General features: G+C 42.0%; 1 protein-coding gene across 1 annotated transcript; it reads left to right on the top strand.

The window, feature by feature from the left end:
* Window positions 1-293: 293 nt before the first annotated feature.
* ZMYND19 (zinc finger, MYND-type containing 19) lies at window positions 294-9,321 on the top strand. Its single transcript, XM_010571053.1, has 4 exons — window positions 294-1,201; window positions 6,269-6,409; window positions 7,429-7,609; window positions 8,666-9,321. Exons 1-4 carry the CDS (start codon window positions 1,101-1,103, stop codon window positions 8,807-8,809), a joined length of 567 nt encoding a protein of 188 aa, XP_010569355.1. The 5' UTR covers window positions 294-1,100; the 3' UTR covers window positions 8,810-9,321.
* The last annotated feature ends 4,227 nt before the right edge of the window (window positions 9,322-13,548 follow it).

Raw genomic sequence — 13,548 nt, 5'->3', positions numbered from 1 at the left:
TTGCTTTCTGTGCAACACGCTTAAATAGAACCGCTTATGGAAGCGTTTTGCCCCCTGATTTTCCTGCTTTGGTGGAGGGGGGAGCTTGAAATTATCGAAATGCCAGTGTGAATGCTTTCCAGCAGGAAGGGTTCTGCTTTTTCGTTTTAGATGAGTGTTACTTTAAACCCAACTAATTTATTATACAGTTTTTTGTTTTCAGCTTTTTATCTGTATACCTTTTGAGAACCAACAATTTGTCTTCCCTTATTTGGTTTGGGAAACTTTAAAAATTTTCACTCTGCACTCTGTCTTAGATGAGAAAAACTTCTTTTATTGTAACTTATTATGGGACCAGGAAAAATGTTTTCTCTTAACATCCACTGAAAGAGGGTATTACTACCACGGCTTTGCAAGTGAGAGAGTTCTTGATTACAAAATCTAAAACTAAGTTTTTTTTGGAGGAGGGACCGTCTTTTGCTTGGTGCCTGTAGCATAGCGGGTACTTCAGAGCTGCTCTTAGGAGTTTTAAGTGCTGTGGCAATGCTGCTACCAGAAAACACTGTGTTTGCCCATTCCTCCTCTGTGGTAGCTCACTGTAAGTGTGTGCTGTCACTGAGCATGGTAGTACACTGCGAGTATCCTAAATTTGTCTCGTCCTTAGTACAGTTTGCGAGCATTAGCGCCAGCACAAAGTTATGGAGTGGAGAAAAGACGGCAGGACCACTCCTTTCACTAGCAACCCCTAATTAGATTGGTATAAAGCAACATTGAGAACAAAGCCTTGGTGGCTTGCTGATGGCTGTACAGAAAATCTGCGCCAGAGTGGAGAATGGATCCTGGCCCTACGGGCTCACAACTGGATTGTTGCTGTTCTTTGTCCAAGCGGGACTCCTGCTGTGCACAGCCTCCTTTCTTCCCTTTTCCATCTTCGTAAATGACGATAGCAGAGCTGGTTGGCTCCCCTTGGAGGCTTGAAACAACTCAAATTCCATTAAGGTCAAGTGACCTCTAGGAGACAAGTGTTAAGTGTTGGGCCCTTCCTGTATCCCAATGGAACATGTGGTCTGCTACTCGGTGTTGGATGTTCTCACAGCCTTTCCCTTTTTCTCTAGGCTCGGATGGAGGTAGATGCTGATGGAAATGGTGCTAAAATATTTGCTTACGCTTTTGACAAAAATCGTGGAAGGGGATCTGGCCGTCTGCTGCATGAGCTGCTTTGGTAGGTATCGTAAGGAGAGCTAAAACTTTAAGGGTTCACTTAAAGGTGGAGTTTGCTGCCAGCAACTTGTGTGTTGTTTATTGCTCTGCTTGTAGTATTTTAAGTTCTCAGGTGGCTTGCAGCTACACTCGCTTGGAAACCCAGCACAGGGGGTGCCCATAGATCTTACTACGGTTTGGTTTTGCACTGAGCCTTCAAACAGCTGAGTCCCTGTAAAAAAGTTATTCCCAGGGAAAACAGTGATAGGTGAGGAATATTCTAGTAGAGACTTTAAATCTGAGAAATGCTACTAAAACTTCATTCAGTTCAGAGGTGGGGGAACCGGGAACTAGCTCCATTTAACAGGTGAAGACTAACCTTTTGAGTTTTTTTGGGTTTTGTTTTTTTTTTTTTGTCCTGTGGTAGTCAGGTATGTCTTATTGGCACCAGTGAGAACTGGCAGAGCACTGGAGAGAGATAGAACCTCTCGTAACTTAAAACTTTGGGGGTTTTTTTTGTTTGGCCTTCTGGAAAGCTGCCTGAAGTGATGCTGATGATGCTTCATATCAGCTGCTACATCTTATTTTCCATATTCTAAGAATCATTGCTTGATATCCTTTGTAGCTGCCAGTTTAGATTCAGAGGCCAACTTGCTTGCTTGTGAGAAATTAGTTCATCTGGTGAACTAATACATTGCTCTCTCTAGATATGTTCATGGGTTTGTAGAAAGGACGGGGTATGCTGAAGAGAACTGTTATTTCTTTTAAAAGCCTTTTTCAAGAAATTAAGCATGTTTTCTGTTCAGTTCCATAAACTATACTTAGAAGTCATAGTGCCCAAGATATAGCTCTGCTTTCTTTATTGTTCCAGGTTACTTCTTATTCCCCAAACTTAGTCCCTGTACAAGAGGAGGGAGACAGGAAGAATATCAGAGACTATTATTATTATTTACAATCTGCTCATTAAATATGGATTTTAACCTGCATCTGTTAATGTTTAATCTTGTTGCACATATAACTTTGAAAATTATTACAAAGTCGGCTACAGTATATGGGGTAAATCACTGTGAGCTACTAACTGTGAACCTCATACAGTAATAATTGTCACCTGTAAGTAGCACTAAACAGCACCTTAAAATTATTCCAGCTGACTGTTGAAGGCTGTGTAGATGATGACAGTCCAGCTGTTTGCTTATTACACAGCCCAGTCCTTGCCTCTTCTCGTTCATTTTACTTAAATTAGGAAATAATTCTAACATACTCAGTTACGTAATTCAAATTGTGTCACTCTAGCATGCACTGGTGTTAAAAATTCGGAGATTGTGTGTGTAATAGGGATTTTTGAAAGTCACAAAGGCAGGGCGTAAACTGTCAGGCAAGCAGAGCTGCGGTTCTGAAATTGCAAAGTCAAATTCTTCGACTAGAAATTTTCAGCTGTTTCTGTAAATTCAGTTTGATCCCTTTGAGGGTGTAAATTTTGCTGTGATCTTTAATTACAAGCTAACACAATGCAGGTTAGTATACCTTTGTGACTGAGTTTCTTAACATCTTTAGAAAGTCTCTTGGCTACAGGTGCTATGTAGTTACTGCTCCTCCTAAAAAGAATAGGCACGTTGTTCAGTTTTACTTACCTGCACTGGGGACTGCTTTGAAAACAAAACAGAAATGTATTTTAGTGGCAGGTCCTGAAGGTTTTGGAGCCTTTGAAAGACAGGAGATGGGCAGTAGCAGTCATTACTCTTTCCAGTGCCAGCCTTACTTCTTGGGTGAATTAAAAGCAAAGAACTTGAATTACTGCAGGTGCAGGAGTGTAACTTAACTGTTCTCCCTCAAACATACTCCAAAAAATCAGTGCACTCTGAAAAAACCAACCTGACTGTGTGCTTCTGGTTTAAGATGAAGTGAGTAGGCATGTGTTGGATACTGTTTCCAGTAAAGCAGATTTTAAAATGTTTTAATTTTTTTGGTTTTTTTTAATTTTGTTAAGCAGGTATCATTGTTCACGTAGTACAGCCCTCAAAATAGGAAGCTGGTAGCTACCAAAGCTGCGGCAATGACAGGGACCTTCTCCCACTCTTCCCCCAAAGCCCTCTTTCTGACCTCTGCAGATAGTGAACTGCGGTACTAAATGGGAACCAAGATCTGAAAAATACCCACATCTGCTGCAGATATTCTTTCTGGAAGAACTTCATGCAGCCTCTCTTGTGCTTGCTGTGTTTTCAGGATGGACTCTTAGCTCCTCCAAAGCAGGATTTGAATGTCTCTGGCTAGGGACCTGCAGAATAAGTCTGTTGTCTTCTCGCCCTGTTCCCTGTATAGAAATCCCAGCTTGCTGTATTTTGGCTGGGTGTAGTGATGTTCCCTGGGGAACAGCAGCATCAGGAGATTAGTCATAAGTCACTAACTGTGTGTTCAAAAAGACATAAGACCCAATTTCCATTTTTTTTTTTTTTTTTTGAGCACTTATCATACTGCCTATAATCTACTCAGTTATGGCTCCTGTTGACTTGAATTGCTGTTGTCTGTGCTTGGTGCTTATTATGGGCCTTACTTCTCAAGTTAGCTGCTAAAATAAAAAAAGAACAGTATCCAGTTAATTCTCTGAAAAATTTTGGTTTCAGTGTTTTGCCTGGCATCTTGCATGAGCTCAGGTGTGGTGGTAGAGGTAGAAGCTACAGCTCTGCAGGAGAGTTGGCTGCATTAGCAAGGCTGTTTCTTCCATGAAACCTGTCCTTCACTGCACATTTCTGATTCACTTCTGGAGATGGTCCATGCTGCGCACTTTTGAAGCGTAGGTCTAGGGAGAGGAGTAGTGCGTGCTTGTGCATTCAAAGGTTGCTTGAGGTGTATGGAGAAAAGGGACCATCCTGAATTTGCCAATAGTAATTCTGGCATCTCAGTCGAGTGGTACTATTAACGCTTTCACTGGTCATTAGCCAGCCCCAATTTCCATGCTTACTTTAAGACCTTTGTCACTTGAGGTAATAGAAAAACCGACAGCAATGTAGACGAATGTGGGTTTTTACAAAGTGAGGAAGACAGGTTCACTGTGCTAGTAAATTTTACCCATATTTGCTTATGGGGGTTGTGGGTGCAGAGCTAGACTTCGTAGGAGCAGGGGTAGGCATGTGCTACTCTGCTGTGACTTCCTGGTGTCATGGGCAATCTCTTGTAATTCTCTCTCTTCCCCAACTCCAACCTTTCTTAAACTCTCATTATCTAATCCATTTAAGAAATATTTCTTAACTTGGTCTTAGACTCCCCTCCTCCCTTTCCCCTCCTGCACAGTTTGCTCTTGCTCTGAACTTCTGTCTCCTCCTACCAGATTCCTCGTTCATATCTATCCCATCTCTCTTGTTGGCGCTTTGTCCTAGTCTCAGTCTAAGAACCTTAACTCCTTCCCTGTCTCTGTGTCTGTCTGTGATGTTCACCTTCATCCTTTTGTGTCCGTGTGCCTCCTGGGTTCCCACTTGTAGCCCTCACGGTTCCTGATTTCCTTTGCCAGACCCTCTGGTAGCCTTCAACAACTCAAAAGTAGCTTTTCCTCCTTTAGGGCCCCTTTCAGCAGACTCCTTTCCATAGTTTGTTTGCTTGTGTGTGTGTGTGTTTTTTGTTTTTTTCTTCCTTCCCCCAAAGAAGGATTTTATTCTTTTTACCTTCAAAGGGGAGAGCTTCCCCCTGTTCTGTGGAGGCCCAAAAGACTCCCTAAGCTCTGTTCTCGTGCAGGGCTGCTGGTACAGGAAGAATTGCTTTGCCTATGAACTAGAGCATGGGCTGTGTGTGAGTGCTGCGTGTAGTGTCTCCAAGGGAATTTTACTCATTAAATTCTAGGAAGTTTTGGGGCATATGTGAATTGCAAGTGTTTTCCTTTCCCCCAAGGTATATAATGTAACTGTATCTGGATGGATTTTGACAAAAGACTACATTTTTCATTGTCAGTCACATCTAAATAAATTTTCCTGTTTTGCTGGAAAATGGTAGAGCTTTTTAAAGGGGGGGAGGGGGAATTGGGAATTTTTTAACTTGGGAAAATCGTATCTCTTCAAAATTGGATGAGCCATTTAAATTGAAATATTCAGTAAATGCTGAGCAGGAAGCAGCATGCAAACTAGACTTGGGTAAAGTTGTAAGTAGCTGTTGGAATGGTCTCCTAGAAGGATATGCTGGGTAACCCTCAGATAGCGCTGTCAGTTTTACATTGTCCTTGGTTGCTGCCAGTATGTTCTCTCCATGCTGTGAAATTAATCACGGTGTAGCAAATGTACCAAGACACAATTTCTGTCCAAGCCTTACTTTTCAGGTGAGAAAGGGATTCCTGCAAGAAGTGGTACAGAAACTTGTCCAGGCATAAGGGTGCTTGACAGCGAACTTGATACTTCTTGAAACAGAGAAAGGAGAGATAAAAAGAAGGTGGAATGGGAAATTAAAACTGTTAGAAGGCAACAGGGAAGAATCGCAACAGGACTTAATGTGCAGCCATCCTTGCTAATAGTCCTCCTTTGGTTTTGAGCAACTTTCAGATGTCTCTTGGTCAATTGTGGAGTCATTGCAGACTTTGTCTTATGCACAATTAGAGTCTAAAAAGCATTTGCATAGTTGGTGAAACCTCTGTCCTGTTGCTTGTTAAGAGACATTTCTTCATACCTAACAAACTCTGTGACTTCACACCTGTGCCAAACTTGCATAAATGTGCTGGATAGAATTTCCCATTAAAAAAATAAAGCAGTATTGACACCTTTCAAGTCTGCTCTGTGGAACACAATAATTGCATAGATGCTCTTGCAGTAACTGCACTAGTAGTCTCTGGAACTTTCTTTGCAATATGCTTACAATTATAATATACCATGGTTGTCTTTTGATTCAACTCTTTTATTATGAAAATAACATCCTAGAACAAGTCTCTTCCTTCTCAGAGTTGATATTCTGCAGTAGCCACTGTACTCTGTTGGCAACCCAAGTTTTACTGCGACTGTTCAGTGACACCAGACAGCAGGCTGCAGCGTTTCTTCTGGAATTAGTGTGATTCTTTGCTTTTTAGCTATGGAGTCTTGTTCACCACTGACCTACAAGCTGTTTTTGTCTCATCCAGGGAGAGACACCGGGGAGGGATTGCTCCTGGATTTCAGGTGGTACATCTGAATTCGGTGACAGTGGACAACCGCCTAGACAATCTGCGCCTAGTTCCTTGGGGGTGGAAACCCAAAGCTGAAGAAATCTCTAGTAAACAAAGGTACGTCAATATTTGGCAGGGGGTTGCCATCAAAAAAAATTGAGAATATAGTAAATTGTTGTCTCCTTCCTTTAGTGATTTTCTTCTTGGCAGAGCCTTTTTTTATTTGACCTTGGGCTACCGACACATCACTATGAGTCTTAGCTTCCTCACCTGGGGAACAGAGTTAATACTCACTGCACATGGTAGCTGTGAAGGGGCCATCTAGCCCCATGGTATTCTTATGTAGCATCCTGCTGTGCCAGATGTTGTCACCGCAGTGAAACGGGAAGCCTGCATTCCCTTCCACTTGAGTGATGGCATCTGGGCATGCTGAATTAAGTCTGCAGATTTTACTGGCTTGTGGCTCTCGTCCTCAGGCACCAAAATTTTAACACAATCTGTAGAAGTCAGCAGCTGCAAAATGCTTACACTTGTAATCGTGTATTTGGGTTGAAACCAAATGAGTTCCTGGGATCAGCTTCCATTGCCTTTTCACTAGTAGGTTGTGGGAACTTCCTACATGCCATGTTGCGCTAATGCTACTCAAAGCACATCAAACTGTTAATGCCAGGATGGATTTCGTTAATCTATGATGTAACGAAGGCATGTTCATTTTTGGTGGGAGACCTGTAGACTTAACATCACACTGGACGCTTCTCTTGAAACACTTGAAGCACCCGTAAGATAGGGATGTTCAGAGCTTATTAAACTGATTTTGAGAAGATGTAGTGAGTGGCAATGATGCTACAGTGATGCTTCCAATGATTCTGGGACTTCAAGAACAAGAAACAAACTTCAAGCCATTTACACAGAAATAATTTGCTTGATAGAAGTGTTTCTTGATAGATACTTTCTTATGGTTTTTTCATTTAGGCTAAAATAATGCTAAAAATATCCAATAGATGAGTATGTGTAGTCTGAGGCTTAACAGGCTAAATACAATGTTAACCCTACTTACTTTATTAATTAATTTGGAATCGGTTTCCCTGTATGCTTATTATGAATTTATGGACCAAATCTGTACCTGTTTTTTACAGGGAACAAAGTCTGTATTGGCTGGCAATCCAACAGCTTCCTACAGATCCTATAGAAGAGCAGTTTCCTGTACTGAATGTAACACGATATTACAACGCTAATGGGGATGTTGTGGAGGAGGAAGAGAACTCATGCACATATTATGAATGTCACTACCCCCCATGCACAATGATTGAAAAACAGGTGTGTTCAAAAGAGTTGAAAGTAAGCATGTAATGACTAAGGCTACCGTGTGTGTCCAGGGATTTGTTTCTTAAAATGTAAAGTTTTAAGTGTGCCATTCAGTTGCTAAAAGCAATAATTCTTTTTAACTTGGGTTTTCTTTGGCATGAATCACTATGATAATTTTCTGTTTGAGAGAATGTAATTTTGGATTGGAACAGTAAATGACCTAGCGGTTTACTGGGAGGAGTGTGATTTCTGCAGAGTGTACGAAAAGACAGGTGGACACATTCCTCTTGGGACCCAGAGCTGGAATGACCAAGCAGCTGTATAAGACAAGAGAAAGATTGTAAGAGGTTTTGGGCAGTAGTGAAATAAAAAAATAACATGCTTAACCTTTCATGAGAAGAGGGTGAATGTGAGTGGCCGTTATTCAGGGGAGAACTGGGAGGAAAGCTAGTTCTAGTCCTTCGCTGTAGGTAGATGAAACGAAGCAATATATATAGTGAGAGAATGGCAGAGAATTAGATGTCCAAGTGCTGTGCCTCTTTGTCAGACAGATGTCCTTATCTATGAATAAGAAGGGCTTTTCTTGTGATAACAAATGCCGAGTAGGCTAAAATCTTTGTGTTTCACTTTTTTCTTTGCGAAAGGGAACGTTAGCAAGAATTGTCTTAAATGCCCTCTATTTGAAAAAGGGTGAGCTTTGCCTTTTATTTGGGTCTGCATACGAAAGCTTCCTGGATAACTGTAGGTTTGGCAATGGCTGAGCTTGTGCAGCCCTCCTAATCATTTCTGAATTTAAGATGTTTGTAGTTGAAAACAGAACTTAAGTGGACAAAAAGGTAGCACTGTGAGAACAAATGTAAAGCACTCAAATATTTTGTCTCTTAAGCCCATTCTGCAAGACCAGCTGTGAAATCAAACAAATGCAATCGCTTCAAAAGTCTTTTACCCCTCTGACAGTCATGGTGGGATGGTCATGTTTGCGATGGATGCAGACCTACTTGGGAAATGATGTAGGGGTGCTCCTTAGTACTGAACAGGCTCACTAACGCTGTCTTGTGTTCTTCCTAGTTACGTGAATTCAATATTTGTGGCCGATGCCAGGTAGCAAGGTACTGTGGGTCACAATGCCAGCAAAAAGACTGGCCTGCTCACAAGAAACACTGTCGGGAGAAGAAACGGACCTTCCAGCAAGAGCTCGGACCAGAACGATGACTGGGTGGCACAGGCCTCTTAGCAGCAGGATTCCTTCTCAAAGGCATTGGACTCTTGCTTTTGCACAGTAATGACAGACTGCTTATTGAAGCCAGAGGCACTGAAGAAGAAAAACCCTGTGATGCTTGAGCAGAACGGCTGACTGAACTAAGCCAGCTCTGACTGGTGCTGTGGAAAGGGATTGGGTCTACCCTTCCAGTATTATATTCTCAAGCAAAAAGACTACTGTGGAGGCTCCAGGCAGGAAGCTTCTCGTTATTTATATGTTAATACGTTTGTAAACTCATGTACAGTTTTTGTTAGAAATTCTTGATAGGACTCATTAACTGTAATGTTCAGATGAGAACACGTTGTTGGCCTAAAAGTTTAAAAAAAAAAAAAAAAAAAGTCATGTAGCAAAAGCTTTTCCTCCCATGTGGCTAGAAGTATCTGTGGCAGTGCCAAGGCCGGAAGGCAGGCTCCAGCATCAGCAGGTACTCTGGAGAACTCTGCATGGAGGTTATATTTAAAAAAAAAAAAAGGGGGGGGTGGGGGTGCAAACAAAGTAAAGGTTGGAATGAATCATTGTCTACTACTCTCTAGCTTTCTCCCATTCCCTTCCAGCTGCTTTCAGAGCACAGTCACACTTGGATGTTGGAAATACCTACTCAGTAGGAACCAATGCACCAGAAACTGGAGTGGGGTGTAGGGGACCATCTGGGATCTGTGCATACAGGCAAGCTATAGTATGTCACTGCCTTCAGAGAAGGGCTGCTGGAGATCGTGCTTTAAGCAACCAGTATTTTTAGAAGGCTGGATTAGCCGCCTTGTTATGAAACCTTTGTATATAAAGTAGTTGTAGGAAAGCTCAGGTAGTCAGCTGTGTGTGGATGTGGTTGCCCTCGTGGCTTCCCCCGTAAGCATAGCAAATACTATAGTGACGTGCAGATATGTTTAAATGATCTAATATTTGGTAATTTGAGTTATTTATTCTTTTTTTTAAAGAGATGCCATCAATCCAAGAATCACTTTTTGATTTTTTTTTTAATGTAGTAATGAGTAAAAATAATATGGGAGGAGGATTTGACTTGCAGAGTACACGCCTGTTTTTCTTTTCAGACATTTTGTCATACATAATCTGAAAGTTTTTTCTTTTTCATTTTTGCCTTAGAAATATAAGGAATATCAACTGAGTTTCCTGAAGAACTAAATGGATAATTTAGTGTCAGGTGTTAGCCTTGCTTCACAGTAGAAGAATGTGAGCTGCTGAATGCTTAATGCAGAGCCTTTCTCAAAGTGCTTAGTGAAATAGGTATTTAATTTTTTTTTGGTAAAAGCTGTGAAGAATTTTAATTTTTCAATCAGGATTCACTTTGCCACTTCATGTTGCAATGTTGGTCTTGCTTGTATTCAATCTGTCAGAAAAATTGAACTGCTGTGGACTTCCAATATTATATTACATTTCAAATATCTGCACAGGAAGTTCTTAATTATTAGTATTTGGGTGGGTTTTCATACTTTAGCTTGAAGCATCTTAGGAAATAACAAAGAACTTCGGAAGCTTCCTGCTGGAAGTTCACTTGGTAGGCACATTGTCAAGTTGCAACTCAATTCATGGATATACTGTAACTTTCTGTTTAGGCAGCCTAAAATGCCCTTAAGTATGAAGAAGTCAAGCAGGACCTAATCAAATTTTCCTGTAATGGGTGATTTTTTTTTTTGTAAGGAAACATTCAATTATTTGCTTTAAATGAACGGCACAGTTTTTGATGAATGTAAAATGGGACATAAGGAGTATTTTTTGTATTTGAGGTAATCGATTGAGAAGGGCAGAAGTACTGACTGTTTTTTTTTTTTTCTTGCCTTTTTAAAAGGCTGCTATTTGTCATGCCAGTTTTCCATTGTGTTATCAGTAATCATGTTTAGCAAACTGAAGTGCAGTCTTAGAGCGTTTAAACACTTCTGCAGCACTGAGCAGGGAAAATGGTTAGTCCTAATGTTTGTAATGTTGCTGCAATAAGAAACGAGGACAAAGATAGACTGCAGATGAAGTCCTGATGGGGCAACAGGTAGATTGCTCTTGAGCAGCAGATGAAGGGAATGAAGGAAGGGTAAGACTCAAGCTAAAGAGTCTGCAAAACTAGGGTGGTGGGTGCTTAGGGCAATCTTGATCCCAGTGAATGTGGAAGGGAGGGGGATGGGAGGATGGGGTGAAGCAGGCAGGGAGGGAAGATGCCCACTATGTCAGAGGTCTGTCAGACCATCAACTGAATGAAAAGTAGCAAGTTGCCTGGACATCCCAAAAGGGCTTGGTGAAATAACACAGGTTCCAATTTCAGTGTGTAACCTTGTACCAGAGGAGGGAATTGGCTACAGGGATTTTGACTCTTAAAAAGGTCCTGGGGACTGCAGTAACCATGTCACTGCCTGCAGAACAGTTTTTCCTGATTGGTGTGGGAAGTTGTGTGATCAACAATTCTGGCAGAAGATCTTTGTAATTTACAGAGATCTTCCCTTTTTGTAAGGTGTGTCACAAAGGAACCAGTTACACTTGAACATGGCAGCTCCACTTCATATAGCCAATATGGTTTTTCAGAGGATGAGGCTCATAAAGGACCTTCTTTCCCCTCTTCAAGAAACCAGGCCGACATGGATATCCTCATATGGGCAAGTATTTAAAAAGCACAGGGTTAGAGTACATGGTCACTTACCTTGGAAGGAGGCCTGTTCAGTACTGGTAAATGAGCTGCCATTTCAGGGACTTACCCTGATGGAGATAATCTTCATCTAAGATGCTTCCTCCAGGTAAAAAGAACTGCATCTGTATCTTTTATTCCTTGGTTCTCTGAAGCATGGAGTACTCTCTGTACACACCCCTCATTCACCTGTGGACTGAAACAAGGCTTAATGATATTTGAGCCTTTAACGCACCCACAAGATTATACTTCCAAGTTTTCCTCTGTGGTGGCGATTTAATTTTAAATGAAACTGGTGAAGGTAAAAGGGACAGCTAGGAGACTTAAATGCTTGCAGGTGGCATGGAGACAGTGTAAGACACCACATTTGGGACAGGAGCAAGTATTTACCACCCATCAAAACAGGTTTGAGAGGATGAAAAGAGGTTGGTGTGATTAAACAGCACTGTGTGGGTTGCTTGTAGAGTAAGAGAAAATCCTTTATGAACTGAACTTGTGTCCAAATGTAAAAGATGAAAGAATAAGATTTGGCAGGTGAAATGTGAAAAAAAGCAAACAGAAAAAAACAAACCCCAAAATCATGCAAAGGAAAATGGAATATGAAGAACATTCAAGTCATAAAACTGGCACAAATTTGAAAAAATCAGGAGCAGGGAGACTGCCAGAGTCAGCAGATGTGATGCACAGTAAAAGGAAGGTCTGACCTGAGGATAAAGTCCCAGCGGGGGGGGGGGGGGGGGGGAAGAGTTGTTTGCTGTGAAAGAGCTAGGGGGGTTCATACAGGAATACTTCCACATGGGGAGCTCAACAGAGAATCTGTTTAGAACTGAAGTGCTTTTAGGAGAGATTAAAGTTCAGATGAAATGAGCAGTAACAAGTTGCCAGGACGGTGCCACCTATGGCTTCTAAGGGAGCTCAGGGATGAATAAACCTAGCTATGAGCTGGGATAGTAATCCCTCCCTCAGTACCCATGGCAAATGTGACAACAGCTTCTGAAATGAGTCTCAGGGCAGATGTGGCAAACTACAGCCAGGTGAACGCAGCACTTGCACTTAACAAATTGATAGATGCTATGATGCAGCATCAGTGGGTAAATTTTGGGGAAGAGTCAATACAGTTTTTGTACAGGGATGTCATGCTTCAAAACTATTGGAATTGTTCTAATGGCATCAACAAGCAGGGGATAAAGGGGATTTTGTTGGTAGTCTGCTTGAAGTTCCAAAATGCACTTGATCATGACTTTGCTCAAGGTGCTTAAGGAAGAAAAGCTGCTATGGGAAAAGGGGGGATGTCAACACATGGACAAACAACAGTTTAAAATACAAAAAATGGAAGAGTTGGAGTTTTTTTGGGGGTGGAGGGAAGTCAACAGTTGGCTAGCCAATATGTGAAATAATTGGGAAGAAGTAATGAATTGGGAAGGTGATAACATCCACTGGTGAGGTTATTCAGTGTAATAATAATATAAGGCTGAGTGAAGAATTGCAGGAGGATCTTATGAGACAGACTGGTAGATGGAATTTGGTGTCAATAAACATAGTGTTGCTTGTGGGAAAACATCAGAAGATGAGCCCTTCGCTGACTAGTTTCATTCGGCAATGAGACATTTTGGTTGTGAAACAATCGTGCAGAAATTTCTGCTTAGGGAACAGCAGCACACCAGGCTCAAGGAAAGGAGGGGAGAGCAGAGACCAGCTCCACGGCATAAATGGGCTGTGTGCTGCGTCCCGAGTGCGCAGTTCTCACCCTCCCGTCTTGGAAAGGACTGGGAGGAAAGGGGACTGTTCAGGGCAGGGAACGGGATCCCTCCGTGGTCCAGAACAGCTTCTGCGAAGGCACAGCTACATCAACCACGTCTACTCTGGAAGAGGGCTGAGTGACAGGGATATGAGGAAGGTCTTTAAGAGTGGCAGAGGGAGGATGCCAAGGGAATACTGATGCCGATTTTCTCTCTAATGAGCAGCTGCTGGTTAAAACTGAGCAGCAGTCCTTCACCTGCCACGCGTTTGAGCTGCAGAGCCCTTTCCTCGGGACGTGGCGGGCGCTAGACGACTGCCTGGAAG

Source organism: Haliaeetus leucocephalus, unplaced genomic scaffold (genome assembly GCF_000737465.1).
Source record: "Haliaeetus leucocephalus isolate CR32 unplaced genomic scaffold, Haliaeetus_leucocephalus-4.0 Scaffold306, whole genome shotgun sequence".
NCBI lineage: Eukaryota > Metazoa > Chordata > Aves > Accipitriformes > Accipitridae > Haliaeetus > Haliaeetus leucocephalus.
This window is presented reverse-complemented; position numbering and strand designations above follow the sequence as displayed.

Bases quoted from the DNA above. Each gene is read 5' to 3' on its own strand.
- ZMYND19 (XM_010571053.1), top strand. From the start codon at position 1,101: ATGGAGGTAGATGCTGATGGAAATGGTGCTAAAATATTTGCTTACGCT. The intron at 1,202-6,268 runs GTAGGTATCGTA...TGTCTCATCCAG, and splicing joins CTGCTGCATGAGCTGCTTTG to GGAGAGACACCGGGGAGGGA. The intron at 7,610-8,665 runs GTGTGTTCAAAA...TGTTCTTCCTAG, and splicing joins GCACAATGATTGAAAAACAG to TTACGTGAATTCAATATTTG.